Source organism: Strix aluco, chromosome 7, assembly GCF_031877795.1.
Source record: "Strix aluco isolate bStrAlu1 chromosome 7, bStrAlu1.hap1, whole genome shotgun sequence".
In the NCBI taxonomy this organism is placed as follows: Eukaryota; Metazoa; Chordata; class Aves; order Strigiformes; family Strigidae; genus Strix; species Strix aluco.
Genome location: NC_133937.1, coordinates 34,399,358 through 34,419,858, shown reverse-complemented (window position 1 = coordinate 34,419,858; position 20,501 = coordinate 34,399,358). Strand labels below are relative to the sequence as shown.

At 39.2% G+C, this 20,501-nt stretch overlaps 1 protein-coding gene across 2 annotated transcripts in view; it reads left to right on the top strand.

Annotated features, from left to right (window-relative positions):
* The first annotated feature begins 4,716 nt into the window (after nt 1-4,716).
* The window catches only part of RAB11FIP2 (RAB11 family interacting protein 2), a 34,370-nt gene continuing 18,585 nt past the window's right edge, over nt 4,717-20,501 (top strand). The window contains exons 1-3 of one of the 2 annotated variants that reach the window (XM_074831378.1): nt 4,717-5,312; nt 16,677-17,119; nt 17,820-18,282. In XM_074831378.1, the coding sequence (XP_074687479.1) occupies nt 4,960-5,312; nt 16,677-17,119; nt 17,820-18,282 (1,259 nt within the window). In that variant the 5' untranslated portion in view covers nt 4,717-4,959. The remainder of the gene's footprint in view (nt 5,313-16,676; nt 17,120-17,819; nt 18,283-20,501) is intronic. The other variant, XM_074831377.1, reaches the window with a different exon arrangement.

The following is a 20,501-nucleotide window of genomic DNA, read 5'->3' as shown; positions in this document are numbered from 1 at the left end:
GCCCAACTATTTGATTTCTGCAATCAATTAATTCTAGTGAATTCCTGAAGAAGTCACTAATTGAAAAAATAACAACAACTAAGATAAAGTTATCAGACAACAATGTTCAGTCTCAAAATTTGCATGGTCTCCCCAGAAAACGTGCAATCTGGACAGTTGCAACAGCTACTGAAAGTTAGTCAGCTAAACGGAAAGCAGAAGCTTGTTAGCATCTCTAGACAAAACCAGCCTGTGCCTCACAACTACATAATGTTCAAAACATATCACCCGAGATCTACCAACAAAGAATTATTCAGCAAATAATTTCAAAGAAGGGATAGCATTTTCATAAAAAATAACAAAATTCTTCCCACTTCATAAACAGAAATCAGGGAGAAATAAAATCACCAAATTATCTGCTACAGTTTACAACTGTAAGCACAACTGCTCTGATCCTCTTTAGTGAGTACACAACTGGAAATGAAAAGCAGAGGATGGAATCGTCTCAGCAGCACAGGCAAAAAGATTTTCTTGCATTTTCTTTTGCAAGGGCAGCCAGAATATCAAGCCTGATGTTTAATCAGACATACTGTTGGCTCAGGAGGGAGAATTGAGAGGGTATTTCAAATTACTGAAATTGGAAAAAAATCCACCGTAATTCTTGGAATTCCCTCTTTAAAAAACAGTGTAGATCTCCTGGGCCAGAAATGCCTGGAAGAACGTGTATTAGAGATAGATGGCACACATGAGGATGAAGGTTCCATATTAAAAACACCATAGACATCCACTGCTGTTCTGTGATAAACAATCATTTTTAAAACTCGCTCTCATCACCGTATCATGTTTTCTCTTCAAGTCCGCTCATTCTAAGGATGTTCTATCACAAACTTTCCAGTCCTTGGTTTTGTTTGTTTTAAAGGATTTTGAGCTCAAAATGCTGTTTGGAGCTTGCTATCAAAAGTAGCTCCCTTGTGCGCTATATTGAGGTAAAAAGGATTTCCCTCTGAGGATGGTTGGTAGCTCCTGTATTGTTCGTTGCCTTGTTCCTTTTCCCTGTTCTCCCACCACCTGTGTAGGATTGGAGAAAAGCAAGCCCAGAATTCTTGCTGCTGAAGAAAAAGCCATCAAAGCTGGGACATCTGGCCTCAGAAAACTGTTTCTATATTTCTGGTTTATACTATCTGTACTATGCTCCTGGTGGCTGCTCCAGTGCCCCCTCTCATTGTAGATAATATCCCTCTCTTCTCTCACGTTTTCAGTCCACTTAGCTATTCCTTCCTAAATAAACAATTGTAAATAAACTTGTGGGATTAAGGAGCATTTTGATGATGTGAGCTAACTAGAAGAAGGAATATGGTGACCTTGATACATAAAAAGCTGTAAGTCCTTTTCACAGAGAAAGCATGAATTACAGATCTTGCCAAAACCCAATCTAAGCAAAATTCCTCCCTTTACCCAAGAGACATATGAGTTTTAATTATCTCTTTCAGAGTCCCTAGACTTTTCTTCTCTTGTATCTATTTTTGTCTGCATATTCTAATCAGTGAAGAGACAGTGAAAACAGAATTTGTCCATCGCTTCTGTCAGCTTCACGGTATCCTTCCTCACATGAACCGTTGTTTGGTTAGTGCCCGCTTCAAATTCAGGCAGAAAAAATGGTTCCTCAAAGATTAGTCATCCTCATTAGCATTCCCACTGTACTGCTAAGGCAAAGTATTTAATATTAATGACCACTGATATTCCCGCACTGTTTGTCCTGCATCCACAATGCTTGATCTCAACATGGGGAGGAAAAGCAAAAGGGAAGGAACGGTATGGTCTCATAACCAAAATGGTGCCTAGAAAACAAAAAGGATTTTCTAATGTAATATTCACTAAATCATGGACAGTGATGAGCAAAACCTACAGTGCATGCAGCCACTGAGACGTGGTGGTGGTTTAGTAAACGGGAATCTGAGTCGTTTCTGGATTAATGCTCCAACATAGTGCCAGGGGACACTGTGTGGCTGGAGATATCATTATTTCTCTGAAATGTTTTGTCATTTATATCGCACATTACATTCAAGAAGATGACAATGTCCCTGTTCCAAAGAGGATGAAATCAAAAGGCCTGATTGCAACTTGACCCTAGAGGGGTATAAAAGGGAATAAAATATATCTGGTGCACCTTTGAGCAGAATTCACTTCAAACACAGGGGTGGGGGAGGTGAGAGGGCATCTCCCCAACGCCTGCTCCAGCAGCTGAGCAGAGAGGAGAGACACGAGAAAGGGAGAAAGGCTTCACTCTCCTCTTCTCACATGCCAGAATGTGCATAAGGAGTAAGGGACTAATAATCTGATTATTTTTGAAAGCAGGAAAGGCAGATCGGGTATTGTATTGATATATTGTATATAGAGGTACAAAAGTTCTTCCATCTTCCCCTGTTCAACTGTGTGCGTATGTATTCCAGTCAGCCCCTGTTTAGAAAGAGACAATAATAAGAAATTATAGAATAACACCAATAAAAGAAAAGGAAAAAGCACAAATCCTGCCTGTTATAAGAACTCATAAAACTTTTCCTGAGACACAGTATGCAAGACATGATGTTTGACTTAAATTTCTGGTTAAATAAATATATTCTGCCTACCTAAAATTAATTTCTTGTTTTGATTTGACAAGTGCATCATGCTTGGTTTCAATTTAGTGCAATGAGGAACATTCTATTAAAACAGAATTTGTATGTGGTAAAATCCATTTAAGAAATAATGTGATGTACACGTCTCCCTGGTTTCCAACACGAGCCCTGTGGCCTACGTCTCCTGCAGAACACTGTCACCATAATCCTTGCTGGCTCTTCCAGCCTGAAGAACTGCTACTCTTTCCCCAAGCACAGCAGTTCACCCCGAGAGCTTTGTTGACAACTCATTGTGAAACATTTGGGAAAGACACCTGAGGATGTGGGACACAGGCAGCTGGAGAGGAGGGGAAGCAATTTTCAGGTGAGGGGGATGGCGATTTATCCCCACGAGTTGATGTGCAGCCTTAATTTGACCATTAGTATCTCACCAATACAAACCAAGGCTGATAACCATAGCATTTATAACTCTTTAAGAAATCAGTACCCTAGATAATCCATTTATATGCTTTTGTCTAAATATGATCCCAAGACATGTTCTGAAGTTATCATTTCCAACTGGACCATCTATTTTCTAGTATCAACAAAAATCAAATACATTGTGGAAGAGGAAAGAAGTGCCAGCACTGTGTTAATTATCACAGCACGCAGACAAGTATCATTCCCAGTCAAAACTTAAAGGGTATTTAAGTAGTTATTTAAATTGTGTACAGAGATAACATGAGCTGGGACTCAGACTAATGGCTATGTGTAGAACTGGTGATCCTCAACCTTTTCTGACCCTGGACAATAACTCCCTCAGCATTAAGGGTTGTGGGCAGCATCATACTTTACTCTCCCTAATGGCCTTCAGCTTTAACTTTTTTAATTTCCTGTAGGTCTCAGCAGTATGAGAAGGGCTCCCAAGCTTTTTGTTGCTCACTAACCCGTGAGCCGTGGACTGGGGACTCATGAGTGAGGGGTGGTGGATGAAGTATTATCTGACTTGGTTGCTGATTTCCCTGGTTGTTATGGTTTGTGGGGGTGGACGTACAGCCTTGCAACCCCAATTGTGTGTGGGCTTCTTTTTTTTTTGTAGAAACAAAGTTAATACCTGTGACTCCGCTTACAGGTGCACACGTACACACACACATACGCGAAAAGCCTCTGGGCATACCATCAACAAAATTATGTGCCCTCAGAACATCTGACAATTATTTTCACTTTCTCATTTAAATCCAACAGAAGTGCCAGGGTGGGTGGATGGGTGGAAAGTAAAGAAGTTCCCGAGGTGGCTCGCAGCAGGATGGGCTGACTGAGAGCTCTACAGCTGCCCCCGAGCCCCTAATATAGACTATTAAATAATAATAATGATAATAATAACAACGGATGTCTGTAGAAGTTCCCTCCTCCCCACAGCTCCAGTAGCGATCTCTCTCCCCTCCACAAATAAAAATAGCGACACATTAATTAACGAGGCAGGGATCTCAGGCAGGAGGGCACCCCGAGGGCCCAGCTCTCCCGTTACCCCTGGGGGGGGGGGGATCCCGGTCGCTCCCCGCCCTGCCCTCGGGCAGCAGCGCGGGGCGGAGGTGGGGGGCCCGTCCACGGCGGTGGCCGGTGCCCTCGGCAGCGCCCGCCCCGGGTGCCCGGCCGCGGCACGGCGGGGAAGGGGAGGGGAGGGGGCGAACCCTGCCCTCTGCCCTCTGACCGCCGCGGAGGCCGCCGCCGCCGCCGGCAGCATGGGGAAGGCGGAAGCGGCGGAGCCGGCCCGTCAGGCCGGGCGGCGGCGGCGGGGGGGGAGCGCGGCGAGAGGCTGAGGCGGGCGGGCAGCGCCGTGACGGCCGCGGCAGCCCGGCCCGACACCCCCGCGAGGAGCGGGGCGGCGGCGAACCCCCCCGCCCCCCCTCCGCTGCCACCGGCGCTGCCCGCCGCCCTGAGGCACCGGAGCTCTGAGGGGCAGGGGGAGGCCGCCGGCGGCCTGCAGGGCCCGCGCCGGGCCGGGCCGCGCTGAGGGGGCCGCGGTCCGCCGGGCCGGTCGGTGGAGGGGCCCTGCCCGGGGGATGCCCTGGGGGCGGCGGGGAGCCGGGCCGGCGGCAGCGGCGGCGGGAGGGGAGCGGGGCCGGCGGGCGGGGGGAGGCCGGGGGCGGGAGGGGAGCGGGGCCGGTGCCGCGCGGGGCCCCTGCAGCCCCCAGCCATGGAGTCGCGGGTCGGGCTGCGTGGGGAGGGGGGAAGCTGAGGACTGGTGAGTGCCCCCCGCGGCGAGGAGCGCCGGAGGAAGGACCGCGCCGAGCCCCTGACAGGTGTCTGCGCCGTAAGTGCCCTTACGCAGTAACTCCGAGACTGACAGACGTCGCGATCGTTCTTGCTGCGGCAATCTTCAACGATGATGTTGGCAGAGCAAGCCCAGAAGTGGTTCCCAACTCACGTGCAAGTGACGGTCCTTCAAGCCAAAGGTCTGAAGCCAAAAGGTAAAAATGGCAGCAACGATGCCTACACCATCATACAGCTGGGCAAGGAGAAGTACTCCACCTCGGTGGCTGAGAAGACCCTGGATCCCGTCTGGAAAGAGGAGGCCTCCTTCGAGCTCCCTGGATTACTCATGCAGGAGAATCCAGAAAAATACATCCTGTACCTGATTGTCATGCACAGGTCGCTGGTGGGGCTGGACAAGTTTTTGGGACAGGTGGCGATAAGTCTGAATGACATATTTGAAGACAAGCAAAGACGGAAAACAGAGTAAGTGATAGTTGGGTTTTTTCATTCTGTTTGTATTCCTTCTACACTTGCACTTGGGGAGGGTGGGAAATAGTAGCCTTACTATCAATGTACTTTGAAATGAAATTAGAATGTTTCTCTCTTCTGTGGTGTGTTCAAAGCCCCTAACGTATTCAGTTACGTCATTGTGTCCTGACCTCTTCCAGAGAGAAGTTTACTGTAATCACAGTGGTTGCCCTGCACAGTGAAGGACTGTCAATAACATTATCATTTTTTGCAAATTCTTGTGTGCAACACTAACTCATTACAGTATGTTTTTCTAAAGATTTTTCTTCATTCTGCTCAGGGCCATATCCCCATTCAACTCCCACCTCAGTTTGAACCATATGTGAAACTCAGACTCCCTCAAAGCCTGGTGTTGTTCTCTTTAAAAATGTTCTCCTTCAATTGCTGCAACCAAGCGTCTTTAAATATTTTATATTTATGTTTTAGTGGTCAATGAACTGTGACTTAATGAAGGCTTACCACAGCTGCACAGTGCTTTTTTGATCCTGATTAGTCTTAGGCCGCGATCCTGCAGGCTGCTCTGTACAGCAGGCCTCGACAGAGAAGACTGAAGAGAAATTTCTGCTGTGTAGTAGCCTCTATGATTACCAGCATAAGCCTTTGTCAAATAAAATTGCTGTTTACCAGCAAATTCTAGCACTGGAATACAAAAAAAAAAAAAAAAAAGAAAGTAAGCATCACAGCAATTTATCAGGGTGAACTGTGTATGTATCTAACTCTCTGACTTTTTCAACTAAATTAGTAAAATTGTTTAAATTTCTAGGGAGGACGTGGTTGCACGAAGATGTGTGGTACCAGTGTAATTTATCCTCCAAAGTGTATGGGAATAAACTGTAGGTGTAGGCATACTGCAGGCATGCCTGTGACTAAATGATTTGTGTCTGTTTGAGCTATGCTTGTCCCACAGAAGTAGTCCGAGAACAGCATGGAGACCTCCAAGGTAGCTTATATGGAGGCTGTGACGTATGAGTGCTGACAAATCTTGCTGCAGTGGTTAAAAAGTTCCTGCCCCAGGTGCCTTTTCTCCTCTAGTGTCTCTTCAGTAGAGTAGAAAGGCTCCTGTGCCCAAATCTCAGCTGTTAAAGTTGGGTATTTCTTCTGTTGGTGATGGTGGGTCTATGCTGAGATGCTGGACTTTCCATCAAAGTGACTAAGAGGCTGGCATCAGTTGTCGCTGACTGTGCTGGGGAGATGTGAACCTCCAGCATCAGAGTTGAGCGGGCAGGTGGAGGCGGAAATCATCACAACACCACCAGCCAGGTCTTGTGGATCAGGCGACTGCCTCTCCAGAAACCATCTCAAAACCTGGTCCTGCTTATGTGTGGTGGCTGAGGTTGAAGGAGCACCAAAGACAAGTCAAAGCTGTCTTTGCCCTGGTGTGGGGTTTTTTTGTAAACTACATTTTTAGCAAAACAGTATGTTCACTGATTATATAACAGGAAAGAATGTGTCCGTGCAGAATCTCTTGTGGGTTCATGGTCTGAAGTATTACACTTTTTAATTGCTTATCTTTTTAAGTCAAACCAGTTATCTTGATGCAATACATGGTAATGCCTGTAGCCTTAGGGTCTTAATTTCTATTTACACTTGATTCAAGAAGTTTCAGTGCTCTTTAGACATACATCTTAAACATTCTTTAATCATCAGTTGTAATTATCTTGCAAGTCAGTAGGCAGCTGCCTTAGTTTAAACACCTTGCTGCTCTACAGAAGAAAAGGAGAATGTATGAAGTAGAAACACTACTAACTGTAAAAACTTTGTAAATCCAGGTAGAAATGTGTATTCAGAAACTGGAGGAAAATATGTAAATTATTCATGTGTTACTGTGAGTAATAAAACCTCCTTTCCCTTTGAGGAACCATAGGCTTTTGCACCAATTTTAGCAAAAGTAGTATTGGAGTCTCACAGAATTATTGCAAAAATTTGTAAGTGGCATAATTAGCATAGTCCTTGTGATAGTTAAATAAACATTCAGATCTCTTCAGTATTTTTATATGAAGTTGTGCTTAGCAGGGCTTCATAGGTGTTCTTTATTTTTTCATTTCTTTCTCTGAAGTGTGAGAGAGGAGCTCACACTATGTAAACGTGCGACAGTGCTTCCCCAGATCACCGCTGAAGTTACCAGGGCTCCCCGAGAAAGCTGGGCTTTGCCTGCGAGCTGTACTGCAGAACATGGGGGCCTGTGGGGAAATTTTTACAAACAGCTTAGGTCCTGTTTTCGGAAGTTACTCGAGCATTTAAGATTGCAAATCTTATTAAAAGTTGATGGGCGTTAGGCTTCTGGAGCTCAACAGCCGTACTTGTAAAAGTCTTACATAAGTGTAAAAGTGCAGATAGGCGGTTAGTGGGATTTTTGGCAGCACATATTCACTTAATGCCGATTTAAATTCTTATGAGATAGGAGCCACTGGAAGTCCAGTTTTCCTGTTGATGTCTTTAGGTGCTTAGAAACCTAGAAAATGACCTTTTTGAAACTCACTTTTGAAAAAAATAATTCAGAGTCCTTAAGCGTTTAGATGTTTTTGAAAAGTTCTCGTGGTTCTCTACTTGCATGCCTTTGTGGAATGCGGGTGTGTTGTTGCTGTCTCGTTTAAGCGTTAGTCGGAGATGTGGATGCAATATTTGTACGTGTATGTGGGAGGAGGGCAAACTTTCAAGAGTATGTTTGCAAATGCGATCTCAAACAAAAAGCTTTTTCTTTTTTTCCTTTTATTAAATCCTTTTTGATACAAAATATTCCTAGTCCTGTGTTGGCAGTAAACTAAGGGTAATATATTTGGACCCGAAGACCTTCTAGCCGTGACTGTGGTGTGGGAACTGAGACACCCAGTGCCTTTCAAGACCAAGTCCAATGTCTTTATTACCAAAGCATTCTGATGGTTGAAAGCTATATTCATTGTTTCAGAAACACTAATCTGTTTTATTAAGCAATGTTTTTACTTTCAAATATGTTCAACAGGCTTGTGGTGTTATTAAATCCAGAGTTATTTTCTTATGTTGATGTAACCTTAACATTTCTTGCTTTGTTTGGGGATGAATGAGATCCAGTTATTTGATGAAGTGTCTATTGGTAATATTTCTACTTTTTAATATATTTAATAGCTTCCTCTTTCCAACACAGCTGTACATATGGTGCTGTAAGAGACAGACTCAAGAGTCACCAGGGTATTGCAAAAAAGATATTTAATATTCTGCACAATGCTGAACCCTGTCAGCAATTCCCTAGTGCTTTTTTAGTAAGGAGGTATGAGAAGTGAAGGCTACCAGCTGATTCTGAATTCCTAGGAAGATTGTGGGGTGTGTGACATTCGGCTTTTTGTATTTTTTTTAATTTAATATTTTATAATTTGGAAGAAATAAATTTAAAAATTCACTGCAGCTTCAGAAACATTATGTTAGGGAAAAGTAATCCTTTCTTTCTGTATAGCTTTTTTTGTTACTTGTCACATTTTAAGAAAAATACTCTACAGTAAAGTTTTCAGGCAGAGGCCTCATGATAGGATTTGCGCGGCTTGTGTTCTAATAAACTTGCTCTGGCACAAGACTTAATGAAACAAAGCAGTATGTTTGCTATAATTTGATAGTGAAAATTTTGTACACGCCATCACAGAATGTCCTTTCTCTTTCTTTCCGAAACTGATGATTTTTCGAATTCTTAAAAGTGAAAATTCCTGGAACGGTTAGATCCAGATGTGGCTCAGATGGTCCCTTACTAGGCCTTTTCCAGAGACTTCAGCCAAAGCATCTGCAGGATCCTAGTTTATTTTCTTTCTGTCTTGGTGCAAAAATGCCCATCACACTGTGCTAGCTTTGTAAGTTTGTGTCTGTGGCATCTCTGCTGTAGTTGGAAAAGGACAGGCTGGTTTTACTTCTGCTCTTTTGTCCATAGTTGAAAACTAGGCTCCAGATGCTGTGAGATTTTTACTGAGGTTTTTTTAACAGTTCGAAAAGCTTGGGAGATACTGCTTTATTGGAAGTATATTTAGCATAAGTTTCAGATCTTAGCTTTTTGACATGGTTTTTATTTTTTGCAGTAAAATCTTGTTTTAATTCATCCTGAGAAATACATGACAATTTTTTCTAGTCTGCTGTTACAAAATAAATATACCTCTTCTGCTCTTGAAGTTTAAATGTAAATGCTGATCAGTGAATGTATTGTTTTAAAGCATATAAACATTTTTGTAATAATTTCAATTCAGTTTAATTCATAGTTGCCTTAATACTGGTGATGATCTGACAATGTGTAGCATCAAAACAAATTTTTGAATTATCACAGAATAAAAAAATACCCACTGACATGTCTTAATTTACTGAAGTATTTTTCAGTAGTTTTTCTTAATGATTGTGCGTAGGTTTTTTTTTTTTCCCTGTGTGCTAAAGGAACACAGCAATAGAATAACAAATTTCAGTTGGCTTTCACCATGACGTTACTTCATCAGCATTTGCTTCGTCCTCCTTGTTCTCCAGTTCCACTCTATTTTTTGCCCATTTCTTTATTAGATTTCCTGGAGAGCTAATTTTACTGTACGTTCAGCTGATTTAAGATGCACCACTTGTCTGGAATGTTACAAATTTGGAGAGGGCAGGTGATGGTAGAGTTATTATTTCTTACAGAAATTTTGTTGGAGGAGACATCTTTTATTCGTGGCTTAATTCCCCTTCTCCCTGTTTTCTGTAATACCTCACCACCCGTCCCACCCCACCCCTAATCACAACAGTGTTGTAAAAAAAGCTTATTTGAGCATAATACAGTGAAGGAATCTTGGTCATATCTACAATGCTTACATCAATCATATAAAATAGTCAAAACCAGATTCTCAGCAAACAAACAAAAAGAATTAACGATTGACTACAATCAATACCCCTGTGCTGTAAGCACTTTAGTGCTACTGAGCTTCCTGAAAGATATAAAAATTGTGTGACTTCCTCCAAATTAATGTGAATTCCTTCTTGGCAGCCTCCTTCTTGGATATGGACAGGTTCCCTCTTTGACTGCCTCTGCCCTGTCCTCTCTCTCATCTGCAGCGGCATGAGCAAGAGGCAGGTGCCCGAGTAGGTGGCTTCAAATACAACTTGAATTATGAACAAGCAAAGAACTAGTAAATAGATAGTATACCATGGGTCAGTGCTTTTTAACGAATAGTGCCTTTTAAAAAATAATTCTACAAAACATAACACTTTATAAATATTATTTACTAATTTTGAGGCTTAAGTTTAAACCAGGAAAATGCATTTTAGATGATTTTAGGTGAGAAAACTAAATAGTAGTGGAAATGGCAGGCTCTAACAGAAATTACCAAAATGTTGTGGTTTAAAGTAGGAGGAAAAACTCGTTCCACTCTAGTCAAAAGTGGGAAGAGTAGTAACTGAGAAATTTGTTAAAGATACAGAAATAATGAGCAGCCTAGAGGATCCATATGGATTTGTGCTGTTGCTTTCATGGTACCACTCATTAAACATAAAAAAAAAAAAAATTAAAGGAAGTTAGTAGTGAGGAGCAGAAGAGAAAGATGGGGGAAAACAAGAAGTTGTGCCCAGTTGTAGCTTTATAGGATTATAGCATTGTTTTCAGCTTATCTAGTAATATTCCCAGCATTTACATTTTGACAACAAATGCAAGCACATCCTCTGAATAAGTCATAATTCTGAGTCAGTCTGAGTGTCATCTGGACTGAAATACTCTGTTTTCTGTGTGCACATACACATGCTTGCACACACACTCAACTGAAATAATTGGCCTTAATTCTCATACCTTCAGTTATTTTGTTTCTAAAATAAAAGTTTTCACACATAGTCTTAGCCAAAATAATAAGTGAACTAAAACCACTCTAATTACTGTGATTCCAGCTGATGTTAGCTAACCCCTTGGTAAGGGTGTTGTGATATGTGTCAGTTCCCATATGTTTTGTGGTGTTACGATGTCATTCTGTACTATTTATTTTTAAACTCTACTTTGTATATCTCATTTCAGTTGGCTTCCAGAAAGTAATAGTATTCATCTTTGTGAATGTCATCACTTATTTTAATAAATAATCTCTTTTCTTCTTCATTTCCCTTCATACACAATGTAGTCTGTGCTCAGCCTCTTGCCTTAATTTTGCTACTCACTGACTTTTGGAGCAGTCCTTCGGTATGATATCAGAGTGATTTATCACAAAACATACTTCTGCATTTTTCATGTGTATTTGCTGCTGTATGTTTCGTGTGTATTTGCTGCTAATGAAAATGTTGAATGGGCTTTGGATGTTGTTTTTTATCCATTAGCTGTGGACATCTATGTTAGTAGGATTTTGTGAAGCAAGTTTCTTCAGTTTGAACACAGTAATCTAAGATGAAGAAGCACTTCTTTCATGTGACAGCTGATGGGCATGTTCTCTCACTGGGATTTTGATGGTCTTTTTAGGGGTAATTTTTGAAGTATCTGCTGGTGTAGAAAATTCTCCTCATCACTGTGTAGCAGATTGAAGTTGGTTAGCAGATCAGGATGCTGCTTTTACCTGTAAAATCAAGGTTAGAAGCCTTGTGGATGCTGTGATGAGTGTGTGGCTTTTTGCAGAATTCCTTCAGTAATTTTGAATTAAAATCAAGATTTTGCAAAAAACTTTGGGTGCAATGTAATGATCTCAGCAAAGAAAAATCAGATCGGCTCAGTAGATATTTACTAGTAGAGTGAAGGCAGAGTGGTGTATTTTAGAAGCAGCAAAATGAAGTGGGAAAATTCCGTTAGTGCTTTCCATCTTTGGCACTGGCAAGAAGACAGAGTCAGAAGGTTGTGTATCAAGCACAGGTTGAATGCGTTGGCTAGAAGGCTTCTAATTCCTCTTGAAATTGGTAGACAAGTATCCCGGTGGTTTTGGAGGCTGTTAAAGTTTTACGTATATAATTGAAATATAATTAAAATTACATAGTGGTTTCTCTTACCCATACTGTTATTATTTTTCTTAGCCATACTGTCAACCTATCCTGCTCACTGTTACATGGTGAACAGAATAGGCTGAGTGATGCTTTGTCAAAGAGAGAAGTTTAAGACTTGGAACTGTTAAATTCTGTGGCAGATTTGAAGGCTAAGACACGACGACATCAGGTTCCTGCTATTAGGAGAAGAGGAACAAGATCCTGGTTTCAAAATATGTGTTGAATGCAGGATGAAGGGTGCAATGAGACTAGTATAGATAAGCAAAAGTAAGTTGGAAACCCAAGTTCATGGGAAGAAAATGAAATCAGAAAAGGGAGAGGAAAAGAACAGTTGAGGAAACTGTGTTGAAAAGATATGTATTTTTGTAGATCACTAGCTATTTAGATGAAATAGGGAAGCCAGAATTTTATAACTTGCTCATTTATAGTAACTTCGCTCTTCCTGTCTACCTTTTCTAAGCTAAAGGGTTCAGTACTGCTAATGCTACACAATTTACTTTAATAGTATGCAGAAGACGGTTACTGTTTTTCTCAGAAATAAGGGAGTTTGCTTTTTGCACCCCTAATTGTAGGAATGGCCAAAATTGAGTCATTTTGTCATGGTTAGAAAATAGCCACGTTTCTTCAGATAGGGGTTTAGTCTTTCAGGGCTGACTGGGCAGCAGGATTTTTCCTGTTCAGGCTTGAATCTTGATCTTCTCTTTTTGTGTTCAAAAAAATTGTCAGCATACAGAGTGGCGATTTATATAATACTTACAAAATAAAAATGATCAGAAACCTGTGCAAGACAGGCGAAGCCCATAAGTGCACTCAAAAACAGATGAGAAAAAGAAGCAAGGGTTGTTCTGATGGAAACCATAGGGGGAAAGTCAAAATTAGAGGGTGTATGGAGGACGTTGTCCTACAGAACATTTGAAGGTGAGAGCAAGAAGTATGAATGTGATTCAGAAGGCAATAGGGCTTCCTTTGAAGTTGGGAAAATTTGCCAGACTTTGTACAAGGTCTGTTTAAATAAAGACTGTCTGCAAGACTGGATGTAATATTTGGTTATTAAATAAAAGGGCATCTGCTCTCATAAAAGCCACCCTGTTTTGTTCGTGTATGTTATTGGCTATTTTCCTACTTTGTACAGGCTTCTATAGAATAAGCTTATGGCAGCCTGACAAATGGAGCATTTATTGTGGCTAAAAGTACTGTAAACAAACCAAAATAGCAAGTTTTATTGGCTTTTATAATACATTACAATTTTTTAAATTGGCAGTGGTATAGTGGAATTTAGTATTTTAGGACCCAAATGTTGTTATCTGAAAACAGTGGACTTCATTTTCCAATTCTTTATTCTATACAGTGCTGTTTTTTCTATTTGTTGCTCACGCCCATGTGTTGTAGAAACAGATTCTAATAAGAAACATTTACAGACTCAGTTGCTCATTCACGTGCAGTTCCACACAAATGCATTGCCTGCATTTGTTCTCATCTGTTTAAAAAAGTAATTATTCACCTTTGAATTTGAAGAAAATCATGATTTGAGTCTGCTTCGCATATTGTCTTGTTATGAGCTGAAGCATATGGAACCTTCATTATAACTAAAACAAGATAAACTCTCCAAGGTAACAAAGAAACCTTCTTGAAATGCCTATGAAAATTAAATATCTGTGTTTTATACAAGGATTTGATCCAGCAATCATTATTCAAATAAGAATTCCACTGAAGTCCAGAGGAATTTTGCTGGAGTAAAGAGTTTATGATTAAATTCTATTGGAATCAGTGGTAGCGTTGAACCTGGTCCCAGCAGGTATGAGGTCCAGTCCCTTATGCCGTTGTGTTCTCTTCGTAGGGTAAGGAGAGTTTCTTTGTTTTCCCAGCTGAACTTATTTTTAGTGTTAAGTTCTTCAAAGTCTACTTTCAAAAAAATGTGCAGGCTGCAAAGGCAATGTATTAGCTGTGGGCTGGAATTCTGTCCTTGAGACCTGGTGAATGTCAAAATAGTATGCGGAGGTATGCTGTTAGCAGGTGAGAACTGGTAGTGACACCGAGGGGTTGTTGATTCACGATAACAATGTCAATAATTGAGTTAAATCAAGTTTTAAAAGAAAAGGCTTTCTTCCACACAGCAAAAGCTTAACAAGTTATGTCTTGATACTGTTCTAAAACAAGTTAGCAAGTGTCATACATCTGTTTAAAGTTTTGCTAATTCCTAAGTAGGAACACATGAAAATTCAGCAATCTTATCAGAGATACAGTATTAATTTTGGAGACCTGTGAGGTGAGGGGAAGTGGAAGAAGGGGAATATGTTTTCTTACAGGGTAGGCTGAGCCATTAAATTTGAATGTCAAAAAGCAGGGTCCTCTCTGCCTATTAAGCATCTTAAAACACTCATAAGACTTATTTATGTTTAGTGTGTCTAAGGAATCACGGTGTGTCTAAGGAATCACGGTGAAGACTTTCTCAGTTTCAGGCTGGTTTTTGGTTTGGGTTTTTTTTTTCTGCAGAGGCAAGATCTGTTTCATGGGGATTTGTAAGCAAGAGCTTGCTCATTATGGCTGTGTATTTTTTTTTTTAAGAGAATATTTGAGCATATTTTCTAGTAAAGAGGAGTTTCAGATAAAGTAGGCTATCTTGTCTTCCAGTTTTTGCGATATTATATATCACAAAAAAGATTTACTCTTGGTTCTGTTGTGTGTTTTCTGTAATAAATCTATAGATGAATTAAAGAGTTTCTGGAATCAGTTACCAAGAAGTGAACTTATTAACTAAAAAGAAAAATGATCCACCTTCTTCTGACACATAACATATTGCAGGTTTTGCATTTCATTTAAAATACATAAATGAAGTTACCTCACAACAGAAGAAAAAATTTCTTCCTAAAGGTTTAATTGTCCTCCTACTGGTTTGAACTTCTGGATCTACTGGTCTGGATTCATGTTATCCAGTGCTGGGACAGAGAAGGTCTGAGATTTCTCAATTATTCTGGTTTACTATGGGATATAAAACCTTTTGGGCATCACAAAGCAGGAAAAAAGGTCATAATACTCTTTATCCTTTTGTTATTTCTTTGGCAGGTCACTTTTAGAAGTATTTTCTCAACTCAAAAAATAGTATCTGCCTGAAAATTTGATTTCAGCTGTCACCTTTAAAAATATTTATGAAATCTGAAAGGAAATTGAGGGTTATTTTTCTCCTTTCCTGACCTTGTTTTCTATATTTGGCAGTATTGAATGATGTATGTATAATTGCATAATCAATTTTGCATCTGTGCTGATAGGCAATTTCATTTCTTAGTCTCCAGTTCAAAAGTTACTTCATCATGATAATGCACTGTTGTGTTAGTATGTGTGCATGCATTTCTCCTGACAGCGGGTTTAGAGACCTTCTTTGGAGCCGATGGGTCTGAAATTTGCCCTTGTACTCTTTTTGAAATAGGAAAAGGCAATTGATGATGGGTGTGGAGAAGGGATTGTCTGTTGGTCATTCATTTAGGTGAAGCTGTGGAAGGAAGATTGAGCCATAATTCTGCAGATGCTTCCATGGGACAATGGAGCACAACAGGGAATGAGTAAGAAACTTGGATAATAATAAAGCCTTTGTTGGACCTGGCAGAGAAGCACAGTTCATTTTTTGAAACAGATGATCACACCTTTGGTCTGTTTTCAAGGAGTGGGGTTTATGTCGTGGTTCCAAAGCCTGTGGAAGTATTTCTGAAGTAAATCCTACTGGTGACCTGCAAGAGAAGGGACGACTGTTAGATACCCCTACGTACACAGTGTTCTGCCACCGGTGCTCATGGAGTTACCATCAACATCAGTAGGGGTTGCCGTTGCAGAACTGAAACGAGAGTTGACTCTTCAGGCACCTTAGATATTTCTTTGCTAGGGCAGCATTAGAAGGAAGGGACAGAGGGGAAAAATGTTTGCTAGCATATAAACCTGAGCAAAATCAAGGGAGAAAAGGCTACTAGATGAAATATTTGCCATGTAGTATACATTCAGGTAGTGTGCATCACAGCTAAATAAAGGCCACTTGAAAATTATCAGGTGTTCTTATAAATAGCAAAATAAAATGTATTTGTATTTATAATTAACATTAGATACAAATTCTCCTTTGTAAGCAGGTGTGAGCCTATTAGCTTTGATGAAGTTTAGTAAGCTTCCATGGAGTTGACTTTGGTTCTCAAAACAGGTGAACATGGCAAAGAATTTCCTACTTGCTTAGTTCCTAAGTTTTCTCTTCAAAAACTAATATAGACAAAAAAAATTTTCAGTTACAGGAATGCTTTGATTTTTGGTATGGAATTTGGTTTTTGTATGTTAAGTTATACGAACCAGATACATTAACCAACTAAGCAGAGTTTAATAATTAGCCTCCAGAAAACACAACTTAACTGGCTCTTTTTCTCCTTTAAGGTGGTTTCATCTAGAGTCCAGACAAGGGAAGAGAACTAAAGACAGAGGAGAAATAAAGGTCAATATTCAGTTTATGAGGAATAACATGACAGCAAGTATGTTTGATTTGTCAATGAAGGACAAAACCAAATCCCCTTTTGCTAAACTAAAAGACAAAATGAAGGGTCGAAAAAATGATGGGACGTTTTCAGACACCTCCTCTGCAATCATCCCAAGTACTCACATACCTGATGCAAACATAGAGGTATGTAGTGGTGAAGTACAAATGAAATCAAAACCAAAAAAACCTTTCCTTTTGGGACCTCAGCGGTTATCCTCAGCTCATTCGATGTCAGATTTAACAGGATCGCATGTGTCCTCAGAAAAAATGAAATCCAGCACAGTTGGCTACTCTCATCTTTTCAGGCGTCAGCTAGACTCTTTTGGTTCAGTTGATGAAGGTGGTAAGTACAACTCATGACCATTATAATTATAGTTCACTGCTATTAGAGCATTCAAAAGTCTGTTTAGTTTATGAAGCAATTACAAGGCCAAAAAGTTAAGAACTATTGCTGGCCTATTTTTTTTTTTTTCATTTCTATTAGGTGGTAGCTCATAACTGCTGTTTCTGAGCGTAAGAAATAACTTACATTGGTCATAATTTATGGTCATTTAGCATTTTTCTTCTATGTCCTAATTTGAGAGTATGTTGTAGTGAAGCATTGCATTCTAGAGGGAACTGTAGGCAAAATGACATCTTGTGAAAAATAAAATTCTGTTTAAAAAGTTGAAAACTATCATCAAAGTTTTAAACCTGATTTAGACAAAGAACTGAAAATAGTTTGCATTGTTTAAAGTTATTATGCAGCAGTAGACTACTGTCGCTTTCTGGAATGGTGCACTAGACACAGCTGTCTTCTCTGTAAAACTTAGTTTTCACACAGAAAACAAGTTTGCTATAGTGGCTATCCATAAACATTTCTGAATCACAACGTCAGGATGACAGCTGTTCTTTTTTTAAAAAATACCTCAGTTACTCAACAGGGTTTTGAACTGAGGCTTGATTGCAAACTTTCTAGACCTAAGCTAAAATGGGTTCTATGCATGTCATAAACTATGATATAGTGTCTTGTTGATAATATACTAATGACAGATTGTTTGCAGGGAGTCTAAAATCTCCACATAGAAGGACATTAAGTGTTGATACTTCTAAAATGAACCAGCTTGACAGCACAGTTAATGAAACTGCACTTGAAGCACAGAGTGACCCATTTACCAATGTGAGTGCTTCGTTACCCCAAAAATTTGCTACGCTGCCAAGACAGAAGAATCCATTTGAAGAAAGCCCAGCAACATGGGATCAAAACATAAGTCTGTTTTCCAAACCTGTCGAAATCAGGAAAGAAATTAAAAGAGAAAAAAAAGAGAAAGTTAGTCTTTTTGAAAGAGTGACGGGAAAAAAAGATAGCAAGAGGTCAGATAAACTTAGCAATGGGGGATCAGACAGTTCTACTGACTTGAAATCACCTAGTGCGTTTGGTGAAACTCGTCGGGAGAGTTTTGATTATGATTCGACTAATCCGTTTATGACAAACTTCAAGCCTACAAGCATGTTGCCATCTTCAAGGTAGGTTTTTGCTGTATTTCGATCTGATATCTTGAACATGTTATATAAATGAAAATGTGAAGTGTTGAGGAACACAATCTTTGTGCTTTTTATACCTTTATATCATTGCTTATCTGCTTCTAAGTAAAAGTTATGAACTTTTTATATAGTTTGATCTTTTCTTAATTCGTTTTGTAGTTACATTTATATTACTAATATGTACTGTGAATGTTCTTGGGTGCTTGCGTTTGTGGAAGACCTTGTTTGTGCTTCAGAATGCGTTCTTCCTGAAAGTCTTCTGCTTTCACTGAACACTCGTTGCTAATTATTACACTGCCCTAAGTCAGGGTTTAGAGGGAAAGGTTTCAAATCTAAGGGAAAGATGAAACGGGATAAATAAAAGGATAAAGAAAATGGGAGTAATGAAAACAAGTCCTGTGGATGTCACCATTTGGGGAAAAAAAATGGATTTAGATTCTATACATTAAAGCACAAGAATTGAAGACCATTCCGTTTCAAAACGGGAGCACCCACATAGACACTTACCGTGCTTGAATTCATTTGGCTCACTGTAGCTTTGCTGAGCTCCTGTGTATTCAAGTCATTGCATGAGGCAGCAATTTATGTTCTAAGCAGAGTGAATTAAGTTACGGGGGCTGGTAAGAAACTTTGATTTAAATAATCCATTTTAATCTTTGTTTGTCTATCAACAGTTAACTTGTTTTCTTTAAAAACAAAACAAAACCAAACCAAAAAACCAAAACAAAACCAAAAATGTGTATCCCACAGTGTTTCCTTTCTGGCTTTTGTTTGCTAGTGAGGAAAATATACTCTCTTTTTTTAATATATATATATATATATATGTACACACACACACACACCCCCCACCTATGTACTGTTCTCAACAGATAAATGTTTAAGCAGTTAATAATTAAACTTTTATTCATTTGCATTCTTTTTTTTTTCTGTATATTAATGCCAGAAATTAACAGTGCTTTTTTTTTTGCAACATAATGATTCATTTCTATTTAAGGACTTAAATTTAGTAGAAATTGAATTTAAAATTACAATGCTCCAAACTAGAATTTTAAGGTTGTAAAATAATCAGCATTTTAAATGGAAAACATGGTTCTAACAAATTTGCCTTTTCCCTATTATTAATTCCTTAATTAATGACACAGTAGTATTTTCTTTTTTTTTTTTTAAAAAAAAAAGGTAATTTGTTTCTTGTTATCTTGTTCTTTAAGAATTTAGAACAGACTGATCTTATTGTATCCCAGCTCAGTTTTATTCATAGGTTAGAATGCATGCACTCTTGATTTAAAGTTATAATCGTTTTCTCAGTAAAACTAATCATGGATGTGAATTAAATAAATGAACTGAAATGGAAGTGCTATAGAAAAGATTCGGTTGCTAGAAGCTCATACAGACTTCAATGAATTATCTTAGCGTCTTCTACAAGTCAAGTAAGTTCCTAGTGTCTTAAATATCATGTTTACAGACAGAGTCATAGAATATTATTTATTTAATAAAGGATTTCTCTAGATTAGAGTAAGGTTAGGATGTAGCTTGGTTTGTCAGAAGTTAAACTTCCATTTAAATAAGCTCCTTTAAAGAGAAGTAATTTAAATAACAATTAAAATTACATAGCATTTAATTTTTTTTAAATGAAAAAATCTATTCAGGCAGATGCTAGATACAAGTAGTGAAATCTTTTGAAGTTCTTGAATGCAGCAGATCTTGATAAATATAAATCTTTAATGGTAATCATGATGGACTTTTTTTTCTTTATTTTGTAATTAAAAAGCTCATCACAGTGCCCATTCAGAAGGACTGTAGTCATTTGTTCCCCCTCTTTGTATGGGTCTCTTTGACTAGTTCTTGACTTTTATGTAAACATAAACATATGATAAGACAAATAGATATTCTGCTATTTTGAAAAAGCCAAAAATAGTAAATGTTTTGACCTTTCCTGTAAGACAGCTATTATGGAATATCTAGTGTGCAATAATTTAAGTTAGAAACTCTCTATTTTTATATGCTCCAGTATTATGTTCTGTGAGAACCTTTTAGAATAAGTTCACTTTCTTTCAAATGTAACTTGTACAATGATTTTCTTTTGAAGTAGAAACTAATACAAAATGTGCATATTTAATAAGTTTACAGTTTAAGTTTACCATTTATCTGTGGAGGATTTGTTGAATAGAATCCATTTTTAATTTTTTGAACTAGTACTGTGA